The sequence below is a fragment of the Ophidiomyces ophidiicola genome (genome assembly GCF_022830035.1).
Source record: "Ophidiomyces ophidiicola strain CBS 122913 chromosome Unknown scaffold_29, whole genome shotgun sequence".
NCBI classification, from domain to species: Eukaryota; Fungi; Ascomycota; class Eurotiomycetes; order Onygenales; family Onygenaceae; genus Ophidiomyces; species Ophidiomyces ophidiicola.
In genome coordinates, this window is record NW_026054669.1 from 146,546 (window position 1) to 170,694 (window position 24,149).

The window sequence follows — 24,149 nt, forward strand, 5'->3', positions numbered from 1 at the left end:
GAAGTAGCAGCGGGGTGCTATGTAATTACCGCTTAGTCATAAACTCTTGAGCTCCAAGCCTTTCTATTTATGGACTAGCGCAATATTGCTACAAAAACTAACAAATTCTCCTCCCTTTCAAACTTTTTTTTTCTCCAACTCCTCGCTCGAAGAATCGCATTCAAAGCTTACGAACAGAGTGTCCATCCTTGTTGTTGGCTCACTCATACCATACCTAGCTTTGGGAGAAAGTCCCCGGACAACCTGCACAATATACCGTGTCAGGCACTGCGGAAACGCGCCGCCATAAAAGCAACTGATAGCGGCTCACGCCTCTCCTTACCTCTCGTCTTCGGACTCGACCCTAGCCGTGTGAGTCGTTTGCACTCTCTTCCTATCTGTCCCATAATTTCGATTGAATTTTGCTTTCTATGGTGTACCCCAGGACCACCCTGTTCGTTTCGGCGTCAGGGATAAGGACGACGATAGGAGTCCGAGCTTGGTGGTGCCTCATTTGGAGCTTTTGGTTCTCTTGATTTATGCGGATGGTGGCAGAGAGGAGACTTCTAGGGGAAACAATGGAGTCTGAGAGCGGGGCTCAGGTAGGAGCTGGTTGCTCTTCGTCGTGGTTGGATAGCTATGCGATTGTCTTGTCGACTGGGAACTATTCCCGGTTTGACGGATAACTCGATGGGGCTTATTCTTGAGGCGAGGAGTTCACTTTTTTTTTTATCTTTAGGGTCTGTAGCTTATGGAAAGCGGCGACAGGCGCGCTTTGGCTGACTTTACATCGGTCAGCACGTACCTTCGCAGATGCCCTTTCGAAGGGGCCGGACTCAGTCTACCTGTTCAAATGACGATAACACATTTATAGAGTCAAGCACAGAGGTTTTTGCATTTAGCAAAGCCGTTGAAGACTCCTTTCATATCTGATGAACTTTATCCCTACAGTATATACTGTCTACCCTTCCGTTTTTCCTTTGGCCTTCCGTGTTTGTAATCCTCATTCCTTTAGTTCATTTTATTGTACATGAATAGCGTTGATTCTTCAAAATTAATTCATAAAGCTGTCATCATAATTCCTTTCTAGCCTCCATGGGCTGCGCAACTTTCTCTCTCCTAGGCGCTCCCGTTGTTTTATTGGGTGATTTGGCAGTGATATATACCACCATAACACCAACGGCATCACCAACGAGAGAGACAACGGTCGCGCATACACCACTCCAAACCTGGATGCTAACGGTGCCCAGTGGAGCTCGTGGAAATGACAGCATCCATTCAACTTGCCATGGGATCCATCCGTGAGGAAGTTCAAAAATGGGCGATTTCGAATACCAGAACTGGAGGAAAAACTTCAAACCTGTAGTACCGACGAACCTAACGGATTTTACTGCCATGTCGAAAGAACTCTTCTGTTGGGCGAGAGCTTTGTCTATGATTTCCAATGAAATAATCAATATCCTGACCACCACTTCTAGTAAAGCACTAGGACTTGGAATGATCATACTTTTCGTCTCATATTCTTCCATAGATTTATCGTGTCGTCTTCGCAACTTCGCCCATTTTGCGAATTCATCCTGCGAACTCGTAGCATGCATCTCTCGTTTTAGCTGAACAACTTCCGTCTTTAGTCGCATCTGCTCTTTTGCAGTCTGGGAGGTTTGGTTGGGTAGTTTAAGATATATCAGCCATAGCTATTGAGGAATTGATTATTATTCTGTTAGAGTCTGCTAGGGTTCGAAGGCAAGAACATACTAGACTGTCTATTGTACTGGCGCCGATCGTGTTGATTAGATATGTAACGATATGGATCGCTAGGACGACAAGAAGCAGCGAAGCCATCGTGACACCGTATGAAGTTGAGCCAATTGTTGCGATGTGGAATGGTTGGACAGGTTGTATTGCATTTGGTAGGCTATGTAATAGAATACGGCAGCAAAGGCACACTGTAGTGGAATGTTACCTAGTACATAAGATGGCGTCCTTCGACCACAATTATGAATATTGCATGCAAAAGAAGGCTGCGCTGGCGGCCTGAGCACTTGTGTTTGGTTGTCTCATCAAGTGCGATGTGCGATTTCAATGATGCAGCTTGTTTGCAACGTTTGCAGTTGATGAACATGAGGAACTCCGTAGAATTATCAATCTGGGAAGAAACCCCCTCGAACGAGTTTAATGCAGAATCGGGTTAAATGTCGGAATCAGACGATGCCTACAACTTCTTGCTTGAAGTTTTTGCCGATAGACATGGATGTGTTTATGATATTGAGATTCTCCCACCAGGATTTGGTCCATTGTTGCGCGATGGCGCCAGTATCGGAATCACAAAACGTGCCCTCGCTCAGGCTTTTGTCATAGCGAGAGGCATTTTCTTCAAGTGGAAGAATGCTGATAGTGACAGCGCAAACAACGAAAAATCCCCGGCAGAGGAAGGGCTGCTGTTTGATGATGTGGGGGTAAAAATAGCCTCTGAGATTATTCTTCTTTTTGATTCAGAACACTTAACAGCGTGCAACTGGCGGCGGCAAAGGCTTCTTAGGCTAAAGAAAATAGCGAAATCCGATGAGTATATTGAAGCAGTACAAGAAGAAGTATCATTTACTACGACATTGCTTCGATCTCCCTTACATCGTCATGCAAAGTCTCCTACGATATGGCATCATCGATATTGGATAATGATAGAAATATTCCAGCTAGGTATTGAGCATGCAGCAAAAATATTATCAAAACCAGAAGAAGCAAGTCCTATCGCCCTTCAAGAGGATGATGCCGTGGTCCGTGAAATGTTCTTTCAGCACGAACTTGTCGTTGCTCTTCGGGCGGGAGAGCAACACCCAATGAATTATTATGCATTCAGTTATCTACGTCAGTTCCTCAGCCTATCAACACCAGCTGAGTGTCAATCAAGCTTAAATCACCTGCAATCTGAAGGGACGGAAGCGCTTGAAATGGTGCACAAATGGTGTTTGAGTCATCCACACGATATATCCGGCTGGATGTTCCTTTTACACATGCTTGAGCTTCTTAATAACAAGGCAGGCCAAACAGCCTTTATTGCAGGAACTGTCAGCTACGCTCTGGATGTTGACTGGGAAGGGGAGGCGCTATGGATATTCCTTAAGATTTCTCTATCCAGATTTAAACTGGATCTTACCTCCCTTGACTCTCGTATCCTTACAGCTTACCAGCAAAAAAGAAGCACAGGCATCCGTGACAGTAAACACCGCTGGATGGACCTAGCTGCTCAAGCAAAAATCGACATCAGGGGTCAGATACCAAACGTAGACCAACAAAGAAATGTTTAGGCGCTCGATACTAGTCATAATAGGACCTTCAGCCAAAAAAAAAGGACTAAAAATATAAAACGCTTCATTTAACTGATAATCATGCTGTCGCTAAAATCGCTGGACTGAATCTCGTTCGGCTGCTTTTCCGCGGAAGTAGCAGCACAGATAAATGCGCAGTTCCCATTATTCCATCCAGGCTTTTTTTTTTTTTTTTTCTAATCATGCCCTGAATTCTGACATAGACAGGTGGATATATATCGCAAAGGTAGGACCAAAGTTCCACCGAAATTCCAGGCGCTAAATATCTTCAGATATGGAAAGGAAACGAACTACTTCGTTTTACTCGATCCATCGGATTTCTTTGCATTTGCTGCACATCTGATTAGCCGATAGACCTTAAGTCATGGTGAAGCGGTCCTACCAGCTTCCTGCTTCGCACGCATAATGGCCGCCTGGGCTTCCTTAGTTCTTGCGAATTCAGTCCCCGACATATTATTCTTCTTTTTCTATTGTGGGTTAGTACCCGTAGAAAACCCCTATTGACGAGGCTATGACAGTGAAAACTGTCAGCTGAGGAAGAGATCGAGTGTACCTGAGAAGCCATCTCCTTCTGGGTTTTCTCACGGGCTTTGTCGCGTTGGTTTCCACGAGCCATGTCGGAATCTTTCTTCGGGAGAGTGCTATATATAGTGGGCTCGTGAGGCTGTTCAGACTTGCAGCGCACTCTCCAGTTCTTGGTTGTTCAAACTTTGTGCATGAGAGTTTCAGGAGGGGCCTCCGTATTTGCTTTGTTTGTACTCATTAAGGGTTGTTATCAGATTACACAGGAACATGTGATGATCATGTGACTGAGAGTCTACTATAATATCGTGTCTGTGCTACCTGGTCTATATGACTACAGAAAGTCCATATGTAATTTGATTGAGTAGTAGATGATGATCTTTCTTCTTTCTCATTCTGGCTTCTAGATAAGCTCAAGGTGCTGACTAACTACTATGTAACTACTTATGTACAATAAGAAAGAACTTTCCATGTCAGTTGTCAGAAAATAAATTTATTCTCAGTGCTCTCACTGAGCTTCATGCTGTAGTTAACATTAATAGTTATAGTAAGAAAAGTTGAAGAAGAATGACATATTTTTAATGACTGATTTATTAATCAATTGAGAATGAGTTATTGAGTATAAGAATTTTTTTTAAGTCAGAGTGATATAATAGACTGCATTAAGTCATATATTTTAAATTAACATTACAGATATTATTCTTTATTTAATATGAAGTTGTTTTACAGTTCTAGTATGTTCTTTAAATTTTATTTCAAATTTGAGACTGAAACCTGGCAGGGCTGTGAGATTTGATCAGATGATGACAAATTTCTCACACAATGATTGGTCTTGCATGTGTTATCTGATCTAACTGAGCTATGGAATGTCTGTGCAATTTTGGTTGTGTAGTAGAAGATCATTCTTCTATTTCCTTCCAGCTTCATGAGTAAGCTCAAAGAGCTGACTAAGTAGCTAACTATTCTGATATTATGTACAGTAATGATTCCATGTCAGTTGTCAGAAAATATCTTTTAAAACCAGTGCTCTCACTGAAAGTATGAGTACTGCACATATCAGTATATTAGATTAGAACTGATAATTATAGTAGAGAAAGTTGAAGAAGAAGAACATCTTCTCAATGACTGTTTTATTGATCAATTTAATATGCATCATTAGATAAAGAAACTTCTTTCAAGTCAGAGTAGACATAATTGATTGCATTAGTGCATATATTTTAATTTATTGCTGGGAATATCATTCTCCATCTAATGCAAAGTTCTTTCACAGTTGTAGAGTGTTGTTTAAATTCTGTTCTAGCATGTCAGTGTCATCAATTTAAGTTAGATGTGAATAATCTTCAGCTGTTGCTTCTAGTGTATGCAGATGAGCTGAATGAGCTTTCCATTGATGATTAGAAAGATATAGTACTTTGCATCTTATGAAGTCATTTAGAATGAATTGACATTCTCTGTAAGCTTCTCTTTTTTTGTCTGTTGATAGATTAAGCCATGCTTGAATTTCTTCCATTGTTATAACATCATCTTCATCTAGAGTCAATCAGATTTCTGTAGTTATTGTTGTAGATGATTGCATTTGAATGAATTCTTCAGAGAATCAACATAGAAAGTGAATGAGTTCATATTTTATTGATCTCAATAAGAGTTCATGATGATCTTTCTGAAGTTTATTCAATATTTCTTTAAAATAAGAATTAATCACTGAAGTAATGAGAGCTTTTGAGACTAGATGTCATTTCTCTGATTTTGATGTGTTTAGCTTTTGTTGTTTGGGAAAGAATTGGAAGAATTCAAGATGTTGATCAATTGTCATGGCATATCAAGCATTTCTGTACTTTGTGAATGTTACTGTTCATTCACTAGATATTGCTGATCATTTGATTATTGCATCTAACTTATTCATCATAAGTATGTCATTAGTGTTTATTGCTGAAAAGTTCATGGGAAGATAAAAGACAGAGAACTGTCTGTTTTGTAAATAAAGCACTTGCTCATTTTGGAGACATTGAGATACTAGTTCTTGTTCTCAGATGGAAAGATCAGTAAAACCCAGAAGCTCATTACCACTGATTTTCTTTGATGATGATTGAGGCATTGATTCATTGCATTTTGGTATCTCTATGACTAATCTTGTTTCTGTATTTGAAGCCAACATTGCTGTGTCATTTGGTTCAGATGAGAGATGACTTCTAGATGTTCCTCAATTAAGTGAACTGTTAGTGTGATAGTCAGAGAATGTAGAGGAAACAATGTTGTCATCAGTGAAGAATTTATTAGTATTGAATTCAGAGATGTCATTCAGTTGATTGATCTTTTCAGTAGACTTAAGTAGTTATTTACTCTTTCAGATTGCTTTCTGTTTAACTGATGTCTTTTTCTTGCATGGAGTAGCTTTATTGTTCAGAGCTTTTCATTTATTGAGCTTTTGTTTTGGCATGAATGTTGTGAAATTGTCATTGGTTTGAACAGTTCATGAGCTTGTTGATAAGTCATCATCAATCAATGCAAGAACATTATCTTCAGATTCAGAGAAGTCAAAGATATCATCTGAAGTTTTCATGTTGTATTTTTTTGTCCAGATTTCTTGTCTTTCTGGACAGTCAATGTACTCAATTGGCAATTTCTTTTGGAAGTTTTCTTCAGAGAGATTCTCTAGATGATTAATTGCTTCATTGATTATCATGTCTGTTGTTTCTGAAGCTTAAATGATGATGTTGTGATTTTTGAATCATTCTCTTTAAAGAAATTTCTGCTTTCATATGATCTGACTCTCTCTTCACTGAATTATTTCTTCTTCACATTTTCTGTTGATTTCAGCTCTGATTAATTCAGCTTGAGTTTGTAGGGCTAAAGCAGCTGCTGTTCATTGTTGCAAGATTGTAAAAGATTCATCATATTGTACATGTTCATCATCAATATTGCATTTCACTGAATCACACTGTTCAAAAAAAGGTGCTCTGACAGATAGATGAATATAAATTCATTCATTGTGATTTCATGTGATGATTTTGTTTTCTGTATGCTTATTTATCATAATTTTGTTCTTTCATGCATCTGTGATCATTTCTATCTTAATCTGAGTGAGATGACATGGTTCTGAGACAGCTGATGGAGAATTGCAGAATGAAGAGTCCTGAAAGTTCCATTCATTAGCAGATAGAATTCTGACTTGAGCATTTTCAGATATGAATTGTAGAATATAGTCTGCTTAAAAGTCTGTGTTCTCTTCTGAAACTTCACATTGATCTTGAAGTTTACATCATTTCTTGGCTCAGAAGAGGGTCTTTGATACAGATAGAATTATGAGCTTTGATGCTCTAATAGAGATTTTTGAAGATGCATTAGTATTTGGGGGGGTGTTCATGCTGAACAGATGATTGGGAATTAGAGAATGTGCAGTTGCTTAAGTAGAAGAGAATGAGCAGTTGCTTGAATACAAAGTGAATGGACTGTTGCTTGAGTTGAAAAGACTGAGCAGTTGCTTGGATATAAATTGAAAGATTGATTTCTTGAATACTAGAAAAAGTCTGTTAGAGAATGTCAGAAAAGATGTTATGTTAGATGAGATTGTAGAATGAAGAATGTTTGGGGGAAGTGAACTATTATATATTTGCTTAGCATTTGTGAGTTGTTTGTGTTGTTGTTGTTGTTGAACATAACATTATATAAGCTTGTTTGCATGTTTGTATTGATGCAACAGTTCTTTTGTGTTGGCTAGTTCTGATTCTTTTAATCAGAAGTCTTCTTGAAGTTCATATCTCTTTCAGTGAACTAGATATTCTTTTTTTGCTTTGATATCTTTGTCTTTCAGACATTCTGCAACAATTCATTCTAGTTCATATTTCTCATGACCATCAATTTGTATTGATGAGGAGAATTGAATTGTTCATTTAAAAAGATCTGATAGATTTGAAGCTGATTTCAAATGAACAATGCTGACTGTTTTATGGACTTTTCATGAGTCTGACAGATTCAGCTCACAAGCTAACTTTTCTACTTTTTTTGTTATGGTAAAAGATTCTGCATATCAGTCATCAAATTTTCACAGTTGTTTGCTGAGCACAGTGATATATTCTTTGCAAAGTTGGAGATAAACTTGATCTTCTTTCTTAAATTCTGAATATTGATGCTTTTTATCAAAATAATGTTTTGCTACCATTGTTGCTTCATCAAGAAGTAGAGCAGCATCTGTCTTGACTGTGAATTGAGATTGGTCATTCAGTGGCCAGTTTAATACTGTTGAGAGTTTTATATCATAGAGTATTTTATATGCTGATGTTTTTGTGCTGGTGTTCATTGCTGAATTTAGGTATCTTTGCAATGTAGATAGAAGTGTGTGTCATTGCAATGAGTCATTGATGCTTAGTAGAAGATGAATGAGTGCAATTTCAACTGTTTGATTAGTTCTTTCTGACTGACCATTCATTTGTGGGTGATAGACTGTTGAGTATAGTAGTTTGGTATCTGTTTGGGCTAGAAGTGAGCATCATAACTGTGACATGAATTTTGAATCTCTGTCAGAAATTATAACTTTGAGAATTGCCCAATCTGCTATACTGAGTCTGATGTAGAAAGCTATAGTCCAGTCATGGACTGTTCATGTTGTGTGATCTGAGATCAAGACAATTCTCTTGATATACTTATCAATTACTGTCAGAAGCATATTATATTGTTCATCAGATAGCTCTAGTATAAAGTTCATGATGATTGTGTGATGAGGAATCTTTGAAGTCAATATTAATTGATAATCATTAAATGATTTATGACATCTTGAGCAAATGCAGTTACATTGTTGACAATGTTGAATGTAGATTCAGACATTATGGTGCATTTAATGAATGGAAAGTTCATGAAGTCATGCTAGTGTTTGTTCAATGTCAAAGTGGATTGGATCATGTGCTAATTTAATTATTGTAGATATGCTTGTTTTGGAAATGCAGAGACTGTTGTGTCCATTGTCATAACATCATATAAGATCATTCTGTACATAAAATGATAATTTGGCTGTCATTGATGAGTTAAGTGTTTGTGAGACTTTGATGAAGAATGAATCTTTGGTATATTCTTCTATTAGTTTCACACAGAACTTTGAGTTAAGTTCAACAATCATGACAGTGTATGAGATAAGAAAAGCATGTGCTGATGTGTCAAGATTTGATTTCAGTCAGAATAGTGCATCTGATATTATGTGGATTTTTTCTGACTTGTGGTAGATAAGTAGTTGATATTGCTGTATATATGCTGCAGCTTGGACTAGATGTAAATTTAGTTTGTCAGTGGCTGTGATGTTCATTGAGATTTGTTTGGCTATGACTAGAATGGCAGTGTGATCCATGTATACTACTGTTGGATTGAGATTATTTAGAACTAAATGACAAGTTTTTCAGAGAGTCCAGACTAGACAAGAAACTTCAAGTTCTGTTGATTAGTAGTTTCATTCAGCATTGTTGAGTAGTTTACTTAGAAACATGATTGATTCAACTAGTATTGAAGATGGTGGTGTGATAAATTACTTATTAATTATGCCAGTTCATGTACTTTTGACATGAAAAATCATGACTTCAAAGTCTCATTTCTTTGAAGCATTGATGTTCATAAATAAGTAGCAATTTGAATCATGATGTGCTAGAAAATTTTCAACAGTGAAGTGCTTTTGAATTTTTGCAAAAGAATTCAGTTCTTACTGTAATGAATTGTTCATGTAAGTTCTGTTAGCATAGTTTAGCCATTTCTTGTCTTTAGATGGTGCTTTTGTATTGAGTTCCATTTTTCTGATTTGGAGTGGTTTGCTGAGTTGTGCATAGTAAGAAATGTATTGACATAGCCATTCTGTTAAATCAAGATACATTTCCAGTTGATGTAAAGTTTTTAGGAATTTTAATTGAGTGATTGCTTCAAGTTTTTCTTTTGCTGTGGACATGTCTAGATCAGTAATTCATTGTTCTAGAAGATTGATCAATGGAAATCCAATGAAGACTTTCTTTAAATTCAGAAAAATGTTCAGAGAGTCAAGATGATCAAGAATGATGTGAATATGCTGAATATGCTTCTCTAGTGTTTTGAAGAAAATGACTATGTCATCTATATATATATGGACAAATTTTTTCCAGTGTTGAAATTCATAATCCATTTGACATTGGACATAAGAGACACTATTAATGTATTTCATGACTGCAACATTAAAAACTTTCTGTTCTCTGTGTGTTACCACTGTTAGTTTATCTTGGTCATCAGAGTGTACTCACCATTGATAAAAAAAGAATGTGGCATCTAAAACTGTAATGTAGAAACAGTCAACTATGGCTGCTATTATATTCTCTTATTAATGTAGTGGGTAGATATCTGGAATGAAATGGACATTTAATGAACAAATGCCAATCACTGAGTGATCTTTGACTATTTGCTGCCCATTTTTCATGACTCATCAGTATGCTATAAAGACTGAGTAAGTGTACTTTGCATGATGTAGACTGTGTGTCATACAGTCTTTGCAGTGAAGTTCATTAAATGTTTTGTCAATTATAGCTTCTTCTTATTTAGAAAGAGAATACTTTCTTGCAGATTCTTATGATTTAGCAGTGTCTTTAATTGAGATTCTCATTCATCAGTGTTGTGAAATGTTCATAAATGTCTCTTTGTCTTTTCATATGTTGTGATGAGTCATGACTGCATCAGTCAGTTTTTGAGTGTCTGATGATTTGCTGAATATGATGACTCCATTCAGTAGCTTGATTTTCTCTAGTACTGATGTGATTAATTTTATTATTGACAGTTGTTGTGCTGGTATGCAAGCTAAAGTTTTCAGCATCAGAATGTCAACATGATATGCAAAGTCTTTCTGAACTTTCTCTAGATATCTAATGTGGGCATGATGTTTAATAGTGTAGAGGATATCAGTATTGTTTTCTAAAATAGTAAATGAAAGATTAGTCTGCATTACTTAATTATAGCATGTTAAAGTAGAGCATTGGGGGTGAAAAATATAGTCTCTATCTGTTGATAGTGATTGTTGATTCCAGATTCTAATTGATAGTTTGATTCAAGAATGTGATGAAATGTTCACAGTTAAGATGATGTACAATGTTCATTTTGATTGATGATTAGATTTTGAAGTGACAGTCAGCTATGTGTGGGCATTATCTGCTCTTGCAAATATTGCACATCATCAAAGAAAATCAAGAATAATGCCTTCTGATGTCAGATTGTCAACTTCAATGAGTATGTTAACTGAAAGAGTGTTGACAATTTGAACCATTATCATGATGCAAATAATGATTTTATCATCTTTTGAGTTGAAATCTGAAAAGTATAGTGAAAAGCATGCTGAGACATGAGATATCAATCTCTCACCAATTCCACTAATGAACAATGATGTTAAATCTTAAATAATTATCATCAGATCCTGTTTCTGGAGGAATTTACAGTTAACTAACATAGAGTTGCACTCTGAGTCAAGGCAACAGACTGTTAGTTTGAAAGAGTTCTTAATGTAATCTTGTGCTGTTGCATATTTTCAGTGATGGAAGTTTCATTGTGTGTTCAGAATGAGATCAATGCATTGCAACATCACTATATCATGTTCAGAACTAGTGAGGTAGACTGATGATTCACATGTATGTAGATGTTCAAAAAGCTGATTTCATGAAGAAAAGACTTCTTTACAATGATAGCAGATAGTGTGAGAATCAGCATTTATCTGATCTATTTCAGATTCTGAAAATATGTTGTTTTCAGTGATAATTGGATTTTCTTCTGATTCATATGAGTAATCTTCATCAACATTTGTTGAATCTGAATCTGTTATGTATACTCATTGCAGTTCTACTGTATTATGAAATGGAGATGATGAACTTCATTCAGTTGGCTTGAACTGAAATTTTTGGAATCAGTCATTTGATCTTGTTCTTCATTGTTGATTATTTTGCATGCAGCTGAACTTTTCATAGAATCAACTAGTTGCATATGGGCATCTCATATTTGGTGCCTGAAATGTGACAGCTTTATAGAGAGATTGATAGATAGATGTCATATTATATTGATCAAATCAATTGACTTCTTTGCAAGTCAGCAGTTCACAAAAGACATTCATTGTTGTGCCTTCTAGTGATTGATCTATTATGACTCATAGAAAAGTTTCAAGATGACATCATGCATGCAGTACAACTGCAAATTCTGAAGTGATCAGTTCACATTGATGAGCTGCTGCTGTGATATCAGTGAGATAGACTGCTGTTGACTTATTGTTACAGATATTCAGAACTGTGTAGTGGATGTTATTAAATTTTGCTTGTGCTTGGGCTGATGAAATTCAGAAACATTTTTCAAGAGCAAAGCATCAATCATGAATATCAACTGAATCTCAGACAAGAACTTTGCATGCAAGATTATTTAGTTCAACTCTTCATCAGATCATAACATTTTCACAAAGACATAAGTGCAATTCAGCTTCTATCTGCAGTGAGTCTTTAATTACTGCTGCTGCTTTGATTCTAGTCATGAAAAGATAGACATCTTTAATTTAGATCTTTTCTTCTCAGTCTACAATGTCTCTTTCTCAATGACATGGCATATCTGAGTAGAAATAGCCAATATCAGTGATTTTCCAGTTTTGCTGGGGTATGAAGTTGTTAGGCATAGAATATTGAGCTGATAAAACTGAAGTTAAAAGAGAAGTAGATGATTCTCTGTATAAGACTGCTAATTCTGAGTGTATAATTGTGCACATATTTGCTGTTACTGCATCTATAATATGTTGCATATTCATGTCATTTATATGAGCTGCACATTTCTCTAGAGCTTTAATTGATGATTCTGAAGAATTGTCAGTGTTTGAGAAGTTTTGATCATTAAAGATCATGATTGCAATTGATTGTTGATTTTCTGTAGTTATCTGATCAAGAGATGAAAATTCATATGTTGTTGAGATAGATAGTTTCTGCTATATTTAATTGAAAGTTGTTGATGGAACATTATTTGAATTACCACTTTCAGACAAAAAGTTCATCATCAAGTTAGTCAAGAGATTGCTTGAGAACTTATTCAAAATGTCTTGCTTGCTTAATAGTGACACTCTATAAGAAGATAGCTTTGTAACTATCATTATGTTCTGAATGAATTTGTGAATTGCTGTTCTGATTATCAATGAGTCAAGATTTCAGTCTGCTGAATAAAAAATGTTGAAGAGCTCTGATTCTGATTAAATCAGCTGTGAACTATTCAGTAGAAGCACTTTAGAATTCTTCTTTGATATATAAGATTGATAAATGCTGAAGACTTGAATTTGCAATAATGATATCTTATTATTTTTGGTGATGAATTCTGCTAGATGTCATGTGCCAAGTGAAATTACTTGAGAGCTAGAGTTACTTTGGCTATAGTTAATTATGTATTTAGCTGTTTGCAATACAGAATTAGAGAGAGACTCAATAATTGATCTGATTTTGTTTGCTGATTTCATTATTTCTCATTAAATATATTTAGAGTTCATGAGTATTTCAGTAAGATTTTTTAGAATTTTGGGCTGCCCTCAGAGTCCCCAATCAAGCAAGACATGCTACCAGTTTGTTACCTGATCTAACTGAGCTATGGAATGTCCATGTGATTTTGGTTGTGTAGTAGAAGATCATTCTCCTATTTTCTTCCAGCTTTGTGGGTAAGCTCAAAGGGCTGACTAAGTAGCTAACTATTCTGGTATTATGTACAGTAATGATTCCATGTCACATGGCTGGGGAATGTATTTCCACTTGTCTTACCACGCTAGAGGACAACTCAAGGCACTTCTCGAACCTGATAAGAAGCATAACCAACAAGAAATCACAACCATGTCTTTGCGCAATCCCGTCGTCCAGCCCATTAACTTCGAGCCAATAGTGCATGAGGATTTAAGCAATCCTTTGTATTCCGCCGACCCATCCACCTCCTGTAGTTCCGACGGCCGGTCGTCGTTGGGCTATGACAAAACTCAGGTCGCTCATCCAGATAAGGTGGCGGAAACAAATTCTCTCCAAGCTAGGCCGGAGGGATCACGCAAATACTCAAAACGCCCAGAGCGCGCAGAATACTTGAAATTCTTAAAAATGTTCAACCCTCCGGAGGCACGCGAGCGAAGGGCAGTCCGCAAGAATTTCATCGAAAACGAGATCCAAGATAAAACGGAGAGAGACGGCCTCGTTCATTACCGTCGGGTCATGTCATCTAGTCAAGGGATAATCCGGCGTAAGGAAGGCAGCGCCATGGAGACAGGTACGGAGTGCGAAAGGGATCAGTATCGATTTGAAATGGAGAACTATGCGGTATGGTAGACCTATCTGGATGTACAATGATATTCATGCTTGGCCCAGGCGTATGGAGATCAAAGTCGTCCAAGCGATGAGGTCGAGCGAATAGTTTTCAGCTTTCCCGCTTACGACATGTATACGTATAACGATTTAGCTTCATTCAATCAACCGTTTCAGTTTAGGTCTCGCTTTCCAACTCTTGATGGGAAGAACCATTCGTACTATACGCCACGCATATTTCGAGAAGGCAACACTTTCTGGTACCCCCAATGACTCATAGTGCCGGTATATCCATCCAATCGGTGTACAGATAAATGGTCTACCTTGCTCCTGAAATGCATCGGAGTCGGCGACCGTGATTCCAAGGCTGGTCCTAAGCGCCCGTTTTGAATTATTTTTAGCCAGGCATGACGAGGCAGAGCGCATTCTTCTAAATGTAATGATTGGCGGAACAATATATTTTCCGTTATGTAGTTACCTCTTCAAGCTTGCTAATTCAATCACGCCTTGGCAGTTCTTTCACGACACTTGGGGTAGCAAGGTGAAGCGAAAAGAAAAAATCACTTCTACATGCTATAAGGATAAGCGCAAATGGCAAATATCTTAATTTTGGAGAGACTTGCGGCTATTACTACTGGTTGGCTCGGCTCTTGTATGTTTGTTCGAAGCCCGATCCTCAGCGCTGTCGTTTGGATGTGCAAAACTCCATTCAGCATCGTGAAATTCGGCTTCATCGGATGTAGCTGATGTATCAGAGCCCTCCAAGACCACAGTTGGTTCAGAAGTTGGCTCACGTTCAGATGAGAGAAGTTCGGATAGAGCCTGCGTGTGTCTCTCGTTCGCAGATTTAATAAACTCATCCCTCTGTTCTTTTGCCCAATCCCGTGCATTCCGATACGCGGACGCCCCCTGCCGAAAGCCATCTGCACTCCCAACCATACTCCAAGCATTTAGTTGAGTCATAATATATTCAGAACGCCCATCGCTTTCCCGGGGAACAGTGGGGTGTGTTGTGTAGAACTTGAGTTGGCCAGCTTGGTATGTTGATATTATTGTGTAAGCATTATTATCGTAGACAGACTCATCCCGCTTGTATGACTGAAGTTTATGTATTCCTCGAGCCCCAGCACACCATCGTAACAAGCTTGCCTTGTGGCCACAGCAGGCGACCCGTCAGGGCCTTTTGCCTCTAGAAAGAAGTTGGGAGCCATTGGAAGAGAACTCTGGGTTGATGGAATAATGAACTCCTTAAGCTCATCGCGGATTTCAGGCTTGAGCTGCTCAGGGTGAGCACCAAAGAAGTGGTCTGGTTTTGCATTTGCCAGTGTTCCATCAGTCAGAGGAGCAAGGTTTCCAAAAGGGTAGTCTCCTCCAACACATTTGGGGTCATCAATATCACCATCAATGGTTGGGACAACAAAAGATGTTACTGGTTTCTCTTTAGATGTATTTGTGTCTGCTTGTTCAGATTTCTGAAAGTCCTTTTCACAGAATTTTGATGGTGAGAGTGAGCTCCGCGGTTGGCGCAGTCTTTCATTTATTTCCTCCCAATTATTTGGCTTCGCAGGTACTCAACCATCAGGATACTCGTAGCCCTTGGGGTAAACGCCATTGTCGATCAGCTTCTGCTCAAAGTTCCGGTTATAGGCGGTGGTGCTTGTAGTCTTTGTGGTCTTATTGTTGCTACTGTCTGAGGGAGATCCGGCACGGCGCTTCCGGCTGCGTGAATGTGAGCTGTTTGCACTCACTGATTGGTAAAAAGGAATATGAGGGCCTGGGACCTAAGCTAGGGTGTCAGCAGAGGTAATAGCACGTCGCAATAATTACATACATTCCTGGATCGGACAGGTCAGGTCCACCTCGTCTGGAGAATCTTCTAATCTCGCTCAGGCTCTCGGGTTGAAGGTCGATTAGGGAATCGGGGGTAAGTGTCTGGTAACGACGCTTGAGTCTCGCTTGCAGCTGCCGAGTAAACGGCCGGTGGTGGGAGTGAGGTGGCCCTGAGATGCGGCTAGAAGCACTATTTCGTCGATCCAACTCTTCGAGAGCGTCCCTCGTTAACCAAATCTTAGACAAATTATCCCAATATACTGAATAGGGCAGCTCGAGCTTCTGCCTTTTCAATGGAGGTCGTGGTGGGTCGAGATAGTCAGCCTCCTGTCGTTTGCGAGATGGCTCCAGAGAGACTGGGGAAGTCATATGGCACAGATATTGTAGGTGTCTTCGTTCTAAAATACGAAAGTGAGCGAACTATCGCTATACATCTAAGAAGTGGCTGATTGGGCGCGTACCTTCGGGATGTTGTCTGTTTCACGTTCCTCATTCTTTTAGCCTAAACAGAGGCCTCATTAGATAAGTAAACCTGGACCCTAAAGCAAGGGTGATGCGCGCACACATGCACGTATAAAGCAGTTGGTCATGATCTAGAGTAATTACGTTAAGCAGAGGGGTCCAGCCAATCATGATGCAAGAATAGATGCGATTAGTTTGAGGGCGATTACATCATTAGTCGAATGCCCTCATCCGCGATTTTGTTCTTTCAGACGACTAAAAAGATGAAGACTGAGATATCCGAATAACCGGCTGATCTATCCCCGGAGGTGCTAATTATGTGACTAGTTACTCGTTGCATATTTTTAGTTCCCTTCAGCAGCCGCCGTCTCCACAAAGCCAACCCCGGCGCCAAAACATCCAGCCTATAAACGTGCTAGCATTCTAAAAAACCTACCAAGGCGAGGAAATGCCGTGTTTCATCACCAACATGACCAGAATTCCGAACTTACACTGCTAGCCAGTAATTCAGGAAGCTTTGGAACTTCCTGGGGCCGCACAAGGCTTCAGTCCTTCCCAGGCTAGCCATTCTTTCGATTCGCCTTCCCGTTCTGCACACCCGTTTTGAAACGCGAGGGTCTCATCCCTACTCGGTCTGTTTATGGTTGGGGCGGAAATTCCCCAAATATCCATGGTGATACTTATTGTTATCAAGCCCAAGAGGAACACATCACATGAAAATGAGAAGATATGTCGCTGTCCCTATTATTGTCCTGCAATTAAGCGCTTTAGAGACTGGGTCTATTCGCTTCCTACTCCGCCTTGTGTTTCATTCCCAGTTTCTATTGTGTGCTGCTGGTCTTAATACTTTTTCTCCTTCCCCTCTTCCATTTTATTAAGAAAACTTTGCATAGTCTATTCATTCCTTTGTCTTCCGACCTCCTGTCGACTGTTTGCCTTCAATGGCACATTCAACAATATGTTGAATTAACAGCGTCTCGGCAAGCCTCCCATTTTTCAATCACTATTTTTTTAAGCGCCTGTCAGGTAACAAGGCCTTTCTCTTCCTATTCCGTGAAGCTCCTACATCTTCGCTGGCTTCGAATACGTTCGCTTCTTTGTCCAACAACGGCACCTTCGTCTTGATATTCACGAGCTGTGACAGCTCGAGTCTCTTTCAGCAAACGTCCGCTTTTTGCCTCGAATCTCCTACCTAATCAAACTCACAGCACTCGCTACTCCCTCTCTAGTTTTTTGTTAAAATGCCGTTTCTTAAGAAACCTCTGGCTGGTCCAGGCTACGTGATCTTGAATGTTATCCGAGTTATGAATATCATCAGTCTTCTTGCAGTGATTTCTGCTTGTACTGTTATGCTGGTGAAGACATTCGTTGTCAGCAAATTTTTCTTTTTCGACGCTGTCACTCATGTGGTGGTGGCCAGTATCAGTCGTGAGTGTGATGATTAAGACACCCGCGGCGGTAATGGCTGGAATATTAACGCTGTACAGTTTTTCTCATAGTTTCTGAGTTGACAGTTTTTCGTGGGTATTTTAACCGCAATTGGCCGTTGTTTGGACAAGACTCGGGTTTTGTTACGCTGGGATTCACCATGATCATAATTGGAGTCTCGACTCTAGGCAACCTCAACAAAGAGGCCACGAGTCAAGAGTCATTGGGACTGGCTTTCTGGAGAATCGTGATATCTTCAGGTATCGTGGTAATAATCATGGGTGCCATCAACATCGTTGTGGTACGATTTCATCTTTTATTTTCTAGCATTATAGCGTACTGACACTCTAATACAGAGCTTCATCTTCCAAGAGAGAAATATCGGAGTCACAGCTCGTCATGTCCGCGCACACGGAGCGGTCGCTAAGCAAAAGGTCATTACCCGAGACAACAGTCACAAATCCTTTCAGCTCAATCGCCAGGATTCCCTGCCAACCTACCGCCCTTCATCCTCTAATTATTCTAGCCCTAGAGCTATATCGACCAGATCAGTGTCGATGCGAACGACGCCCCGAATCCCTGTAAAGATCTCATCACCAATCAATGATAACCCAGAACAATTTGGGAAATTTACAGCCGAACCAGATCTTGCAGTTCCGAACCTGGCTCATCACCCAGCCCTGTACTCTAACCGCGTATGAAATACAAGTGGGTTCAAGGTGAAATAGTAGTGGAAGAGTCATGATTCTTATGATACTGGGCAACAAAAGGGACTCCCTTCATCATGTGTGTGGGTTATATGTTTGGGCGTTGAGGGGGTGCAAGCATCTCTTTACATTAATACTGTATATCTCTTTTATATGTGCCTTGTTTCTTCTGTCTAGCATCTTAAGTAGTTTGTGGACATACATCTCACGTTCCTCGCATTTGAAGATTCTCCAGGCGGGAAGCCTAAATGTAGCGTCATCTTGGCAGCTCTTCATATTATTTTTGGCAGCTTCAGCGCGACAGCGTCGCTAACAAACCAGAGCCGGCTGCTTGTCACAGCCAGATGCAAGCGCAGGCAGACAGTCGATAATGACCGGAAGTTGCCCTTTATTTGATTTGTTCTTTGCCAGTTCTTCTTGCTACCTAGAGATTCGCGCATTTGAATCATCATGACGGCCTTTGACACGTACGTTCCTGATCCTACAGTGTCGCACATTGACTAACACTGCCCGTATCTATCCAGCATCAAGTCGCTTGCCATCTTCTTCGCTCCAATCCTCATTCCTCGCGCCATTTCCCTCGTTCAGTCCACCCGCCGCGCCATCGCCCAACAGCGCCATGTGCCCCGGCAGCCGCTCACGCCGCAGGCCTCGCGCGCGCTCAATATCCTCTTCTTCTCAACCGCTCTCTTTCTCCTGCTCAGTCTCCCGATGAACCCCTATGCTCCGACATCCAACGTCTTTAGTACCACCTCGTCACGCTTCTCCATCCCCACGGACTTGCTCTTCACGCGCATCTCTCGTACACGCCCCCTGACCCCAATCGATAGCTTACTCCGCACGCACTTTACCTCGCCACAGGCCCGAAAGACATATCTCCGCTTCGGCCCTGAGACGCTGCTCTCCTGTGCCTTCTGTGGCCCAGATAGTCCTAACTCGTACCTCATTTACCATATCCCATTCAACATACTCCTCCCGCACCTATTTCACCTCTTTGTCATTGGAATTGCGACATCCGCGCCACTAGTGGGTCCAGAAGCAGCGCGATGGAGAAAACATTTCCTCTGGGCAGCGTTCATCTTGCTATTTGCAGACCTGGGCGTGGTGGCCTCATACGACCCGTACACTAAAAATGCGCTGAACACAGCCATCGTCCCATGGAGCTTGTACACGCTCCTATACACCGTGCGCACGCTAGCTTTCACGATTTTCGACGCCTGGTGCGCCTCATTAATTTACTTGTCAGCCACAAATCGCTTCTTCTTTGGCGCCATGGCGCCCACGGTGTCAGCGGATCAGCAAGTCGATCAATTTGTAGAATTGATGGGCTCGAATTTGACGAGTGCGATGGGGAAATTACATGCGTTGGGCCTACTAAAGAATACGGTTATGCATGACGCCGTTTTAAAACAACGGGAGGACGCCGTGTGGGCGGACATTGTCAGGAGGACCGGTGGGATAGTAGGCAGCGATGGGACGAGCGTTTTCGACGATGAAGAGGTAGTCCAGGCAATTTCCAGAGCTTTAGCGAAACGAGCGCAGGAAGCTGGTGATCGTTCGAACGAGGCTGATATCATGAAAGAAGCCTTAAAAGAAGCCTCCAACTTTGTAGAGGGAGCCACAGCTGGACTGGAACTCGAAGGTTAGGTTGTAAAACGTTATTTTTGAAATAGAAACAAATGAATTTTCCTTTTTTCTTTATAGACAAATTTTAGGGTGAAGAAGCGTATCATCTACACACTCCCAGTCTGCAAAGCTATGTACGTACCAACGACAATTCCCAATATGTAAATACGCGAAGTCAACCGATATTATAAAAACCTATATCCTCCTGCATCCTAGTACCCCATTTGCCCCAAATCACAAAGAACACCTACATTTTTGAGGATATCGTGGGTGAGCCAGCGGCCGTTCCGTCGGTCTCCACGATAGGCCCTTCATATGTCTTCCGCGCATGCGTAAAATAATAGACGACACTGAAACTCATAACTGCGACAATCAAAACACTGCTGTAATTCATGTCCTTAGCGGCATTCACAGTCGAGGTGGCTGGGAAAAAGCTAAACACAAGTACTAGGGCAAGATAGAAAAGAGCAAAAATGTTGATGAAGATACCAAATTTGCCGAAACGCCAGGGACCCCAAACGAGACGCGTGCCGGTGGTGTTTGATAGCATAGTGGGGGAGTCTGACGAGTGCGCAATGCCTCCTGTCAGACGGCGGTAGAGGAGCAAAGCAATAGCTAGGAAGTAGCTTATGTAGAGAGCGGCGACGGTCAAAGAGACGACAATGTTGAACGCAGTGAGCGAGCCAATGGCGATGAGAGAAAGGAGGATGGAAATAAAGGTGATCGTCGCAATAGACCAGACAGGGACCATAGTGCGAGGTTCCACCTAGTTACATCACGTTAGGATAAGACTTTGAGGGCTGCAAGGATTAAGTGAAATAATTACCTTCGATAACAGTCGCCAACCGGGAACGCCCCGGTCTCGGGCAAATGACCAGAGCATTCTTGATGCTGAGGCAAGAAAGCCAACATTTGCACACATTGCTAGGGCAGTAATAATACTGGCCATTGTAGCCGCTCCTGCGGTCGAATTTGTAGCCTGCCTGAAAATCTCCATGAAGGGAAAGCCAGTAGGTGATTCAAGAGCAACTTCGAGGTTCCCGGAACAGAATAGCACCGCAATAATCATACCGAAACCCAAGGTTCCGTTGATCACCAGGGTCAGCATGATAGACCGGGGAACGACGACAGACGGCCGCTGGATCTCTTCAGACATCTAAAATCGGTTAGAGAGCGTATGGGAAGATGATAGTTTTGGGTTATCCATACATGGTACGCGCCATCAAGGCCTAAATAGTATGTCAGCAGATGTTATTTGAGTACGGAGTATATTCAAAACGTAAACTCACCAAGGAAAGCGAATGCATTCCCAATGAGGCCAACGAGAAAGGACACGCCTTGGCTTGACCATTTGCCACCGTTATTGAACATAGTGAAGACTTCAGATGCATCCGCTTTAGAGGAAAGTTTGACCAAGGGAATCAGAACGGCGAAGAAGCCCAGAATGTGAAAGATCAAGATCAGCCCCTCAATTTTTGGTAGAATCTTACTGATGACCGTGTTGATTAAGACGCAAAACAACACCACAGCCCAGAAGAGAAGAGCGCCGTGCCATGATTTCGGTTGATAGTCGGGTTGGGTCAGTGTAATTAAGCCCTGAATGAGGCCCCCCGTGAGTGAGCATGTAGAAGCGATAGACGCTTGCCATCCGAGAACAGTGACCCAACCGGTGATGTAGCTCAGAAACTTGCTCCAGCGTGGAGGAGCCAGCATGGCGACCCAATGATATTGGCCACCAGATGTTGGGGCCATGGAGACCAGTTCCGAGAGCGACGCAAAAACGGCGAAGTTGCCGATCCACACGACAAGGTAGCCATATATTAAACCCGCAGAGCCACCGTTGGAGAGGCCGGTAAGAAACAAAATCAACGCGCCTTCCCAGGTGATGAGGACAGTACAGCTGAAGCCAAGAATGGACATGAACGCAAAGTTCCGCTAGAAAGACGGTTCGTTGTTAGCTTGTATATGGCGTAGTACTATCATTACTGTTCACATGGAGGGAACAGAAGGATCGGGGCCTACCCGTAACACCTGCTTCTTGCCCAATCGCTGGAGTTCATCGCGGTCGCGATCTTGAGAGAGCTGGTATGACTTGGATTTGAATCCTGCTTTGGATCCATGGCCATCCAAGGAGGCCAGCTCTTGTGCTGACTCCTCTTTCGCCATGAGGGAGGGGGATGTTGATGGTTGAAGTTCGAGAAAAGAACGAAGGCAGTTTGGGGGTAGTGCTCCCAAACGCGGAGCAGCAATTGAACGATCAACAACAAAAGGGCACGGAACCCAGACGCATGAGTGAAAGGATACGCGTTGGGGGGGTGGAAGAAACGAGAACAACAACAAAGAAGTTGAAAGAATAAATTCTCGGGGAAGGAAAGGAAGCAGCGCGAGGTCCCAACGAGGATCTTGACTAATTGTAGCCCGCGCGGAAGCTTTCAGCTCAAGCGGATCTACTCGCGAGCCAGGCGTTTTTGTGGCTCATGGCAGGCGTGATACTTCGACATGTCTCCGCGCACTTTTTTCCACGCCAAAGGCGGAGCTAGCCAGGGTGTTGACAGCGAGGGAGTTTGCCATGCTGTGCCCGGGGGGTGACAGATACTCTGGGCGTGATTCCTGTCGCGGGCGGGGGGAGGAATGCGTAACAACAGCATCATCGGCTCATCGGTGCCGCGCTTGTACCGGATAGTTAGTTGATAATCCTGGGACGGGGGGGGGGGGACTAGATCCCAGGTTAGTTCGCGAGTTTGAGAGCCGTGTGGCTCTGGACAAGCCTGCAGGGGGCCCAAGCATGGCAGCAGCAGTAACAAGCACTGTGCCGCCCCCCCACTGATGCTGGCTGCGGCGGCGGCGGCTGCAGTGATTGGGCACGCCAGAGTTCCGGGTATTGCGTGGCGGCCCCTGGCGAGCAGCAGCAACAGACTTGCACTGGGACGACGACCCCGGAGCGTCACGGTGGGATCGAGTGGTCGCCGCGATCGCAGTCACGTGAGTGACTGAGGTGTGTTTGCGCGGTTTGCAGCCGCCGCCGCGGCGTGCACGTGCCATGCGGGCCGGCGTATTTGGGTTAGCGCCGGGCTTGTGAGTCAGCATCCGCAGCCGGCCGCTCTTGGGCGTTGACTCAGCAACCGTATTCCAACCTCAACCATCTCACAGGCGGCGACGCTGCTCGTCGTGCATTATCGCTCTCGTAGCGACGCGAGGCCACCCGGGCAGCGACTCCCAAATATCCACGATGCCGAGCAGTCCGCTTCCGCTTGCACACCGGGCGGTTCTCTGTCTCCACCCCCCACACTAGCAAACACTTGCAGCACCCAAAGCAGCATCTTAATCTTTCTCCAGCTTTCTTTGCATCGAGGCCAAGGCTCGCGGCTTGGCTCTGATGATACGAAGCCCATCGCATTGGTGGCCGCTGACTGGCTGGCGGGCCCTGCTCCTTGTCTGCGCAGCGAACTTCCCGAAATCTTATTTGGCCGTCCAATTTAAGCGCGAGTGCTCCAAGCCACCTGACCAGGATGATCCCAGGGCTTAGGCCACCGAGATCCGTCATCCATCCACCTGTATGGGAGGTGAGCTGTAACACACCCAAAAAAACCCTTTGTACGCTCTCGTTTTAGCATACTTGGTGTCCGCCTTCGGGCGGGAGCCGTTGTGATCAATTATGGACAGCAGCTACGGGCTGGGGGGCCTCACACAACCCCCGTCCCGGAGACGGATACGGACCTAATCCTGGTCAGCGGAATTTTCCTTGTCGCCCCAAGGCCAATGGAGTTTAGAAGCCGGCTTTGTGACGGACCGCCCTCCTATGTATCCTATTATGTATATCCACGGAGAACGGATAACAAAAACAGCTTCGTGGTGGCCTCTAGGGTCCTTGAGCCCCCTATTGGCGACCGCCATTTCGGCTTGGTTCATTATGCTGTTAGGCGAATTAAATCCATAGTTGCTCCAGAGCTGCCTCACCAAGCTCTCCCCAGCCCCATTCAAGCCCTACCGAA

The 24,149-nt window shown here is 42.2% G+C and overlaps 7 protein-coding genes across 7 annotated transcripts; 4 read left to right on the forward strand and 3 right to left on the reverse strand.

Moving 5' to 3' along the window:
• Positions 1–1,052: 1,052 nt before the first annotated feature.
• On the reverse strand, positions 1,053–1,821 carry GET1 (GET complex subunit get1; the record flags this gene model as incomplete). The annotated part of the gene is made up of 2 exons (XM_049254599.1): positions 1,053–1,673; positions 1,735–1,821. The coding sequence occupies 2 exons, from the start codon at positions 1,819–1,821 to the stop codon at positions 1,053–1,055; spliced, it is 708 nt and encodes a 235-aa protein (XP_049106424.1).
• A 350-nt stretch (positions 1,822–2,171) lies between these two features.
• Positions 2,172–3,284, forward strand: LOZ57_005571 (uncharacterized protein; the record flags this gene model as incomplete). Its single annotated transcript, XM_049254600.1, has 1 exon — positions 2,172–3,284. One exon carries the CDS (start codon positions 2,172–2,174, stop codon positions 3,282–3,284), a length of 1,113 nt encoding a protein of 370 aa, XP_049106425.1.
• Positions 3,285–13,540: 10,256 nt separating this feature from the next.
• On the forward strand, positions 13,541–14,128 carry LOZ57_005572 (uncharacterized protein; the record flags this gene model as incomplete). Its single annotated transcript, XM_049254601.1, has 1 exon — positions 13,541–14,128. The coding sequence occupies one exon, from the start codon at positions 13,541–13,543 to the stop codon at positions 14,126–14,128; it is 588 nt and encodes a 195-aa protein (XP_049106426.1).
• Positions 14,129–14,707: 579 nt separating this feature from the next.
• LOZ57_005573 (uncharacterized protein) lies at positions 14,708–16,303 on the reverse strand (the record flags this gene model as incomplete). The annotated part of the gene is made up of 5 exons (XM_049254602.1): positions 14,708–15,138; positions 15,186–15,634; positions 15,692–15,823; positions 15,853–15,885; positions 15,936–16,303. The coding sequence occupies 5 exons, from the start codon at positions 16,301–16,303 to the stop codon at positions 14,708–14,710; spliced, it is 1,413 nt and encodes a 470-aa protein (XP_049106427.1).
• Positions 16,304–17,984: 1,681 nt separating this feature from the next.
• On the forward strand, positions 17,985–18,525 carry LOZ57_005574 (uncharacterized protein; the record flags this gene model as incomplete). The annotated part of the gene is made up of 2 exons (XM_049254603.1): positions 17,985–18,125; positions 18,181–18,525. 2 exons carry the CDS (start codon positions 17,985–17,987, stop codon positions 18,523–18,525), a joined length of 486 nt encoding a protein of 161 aa, XP_049106428.1.
• Positions 18,526–18,981: 456 nt separating this feature from the next.
• On the forward strand, positions 18,982–20,178 carry LOZ57_005575 (uncharacterized protein; the record flags this gene model as incomplete). The annotated part of the gene is made up of 2 exons (XM_049254604.1): positions 18,982–18,998; positions 19,056–20,178. 2 exons carry the CDS (start codon positions 18,982–18,984, stop codon positions 20,176–20,178), a joined length of 1,140 nt encoding a protein of 379 aa, XP_049106429.1.
• Positions 20,179–20,404: 226 nt separating this feature from the next.
• Positions 20,405–22,323, reverse strand: LOZ57_005576 (uncharacterized protein; the record flags this gene model as incomplete). Its single annotated transcript, XM_049254605.1, has 5 exons — positions 20,405–20,923; positions 20,984–21,313; positions 21,367–21,386; positions 21,447–22,092; positions 22,180–22,323. The coding sequence occupies 5 exons, from the start codon at positions 22,321–22,323 to the stop codon at positions 20,405–20,407; spliced, it is 1,659 nt and encodes a 552-aa protein (XP_049106430.1).
• Between the last annotated feature and the right edge of the window lie 1,826 nt (positions 22,324–24,149).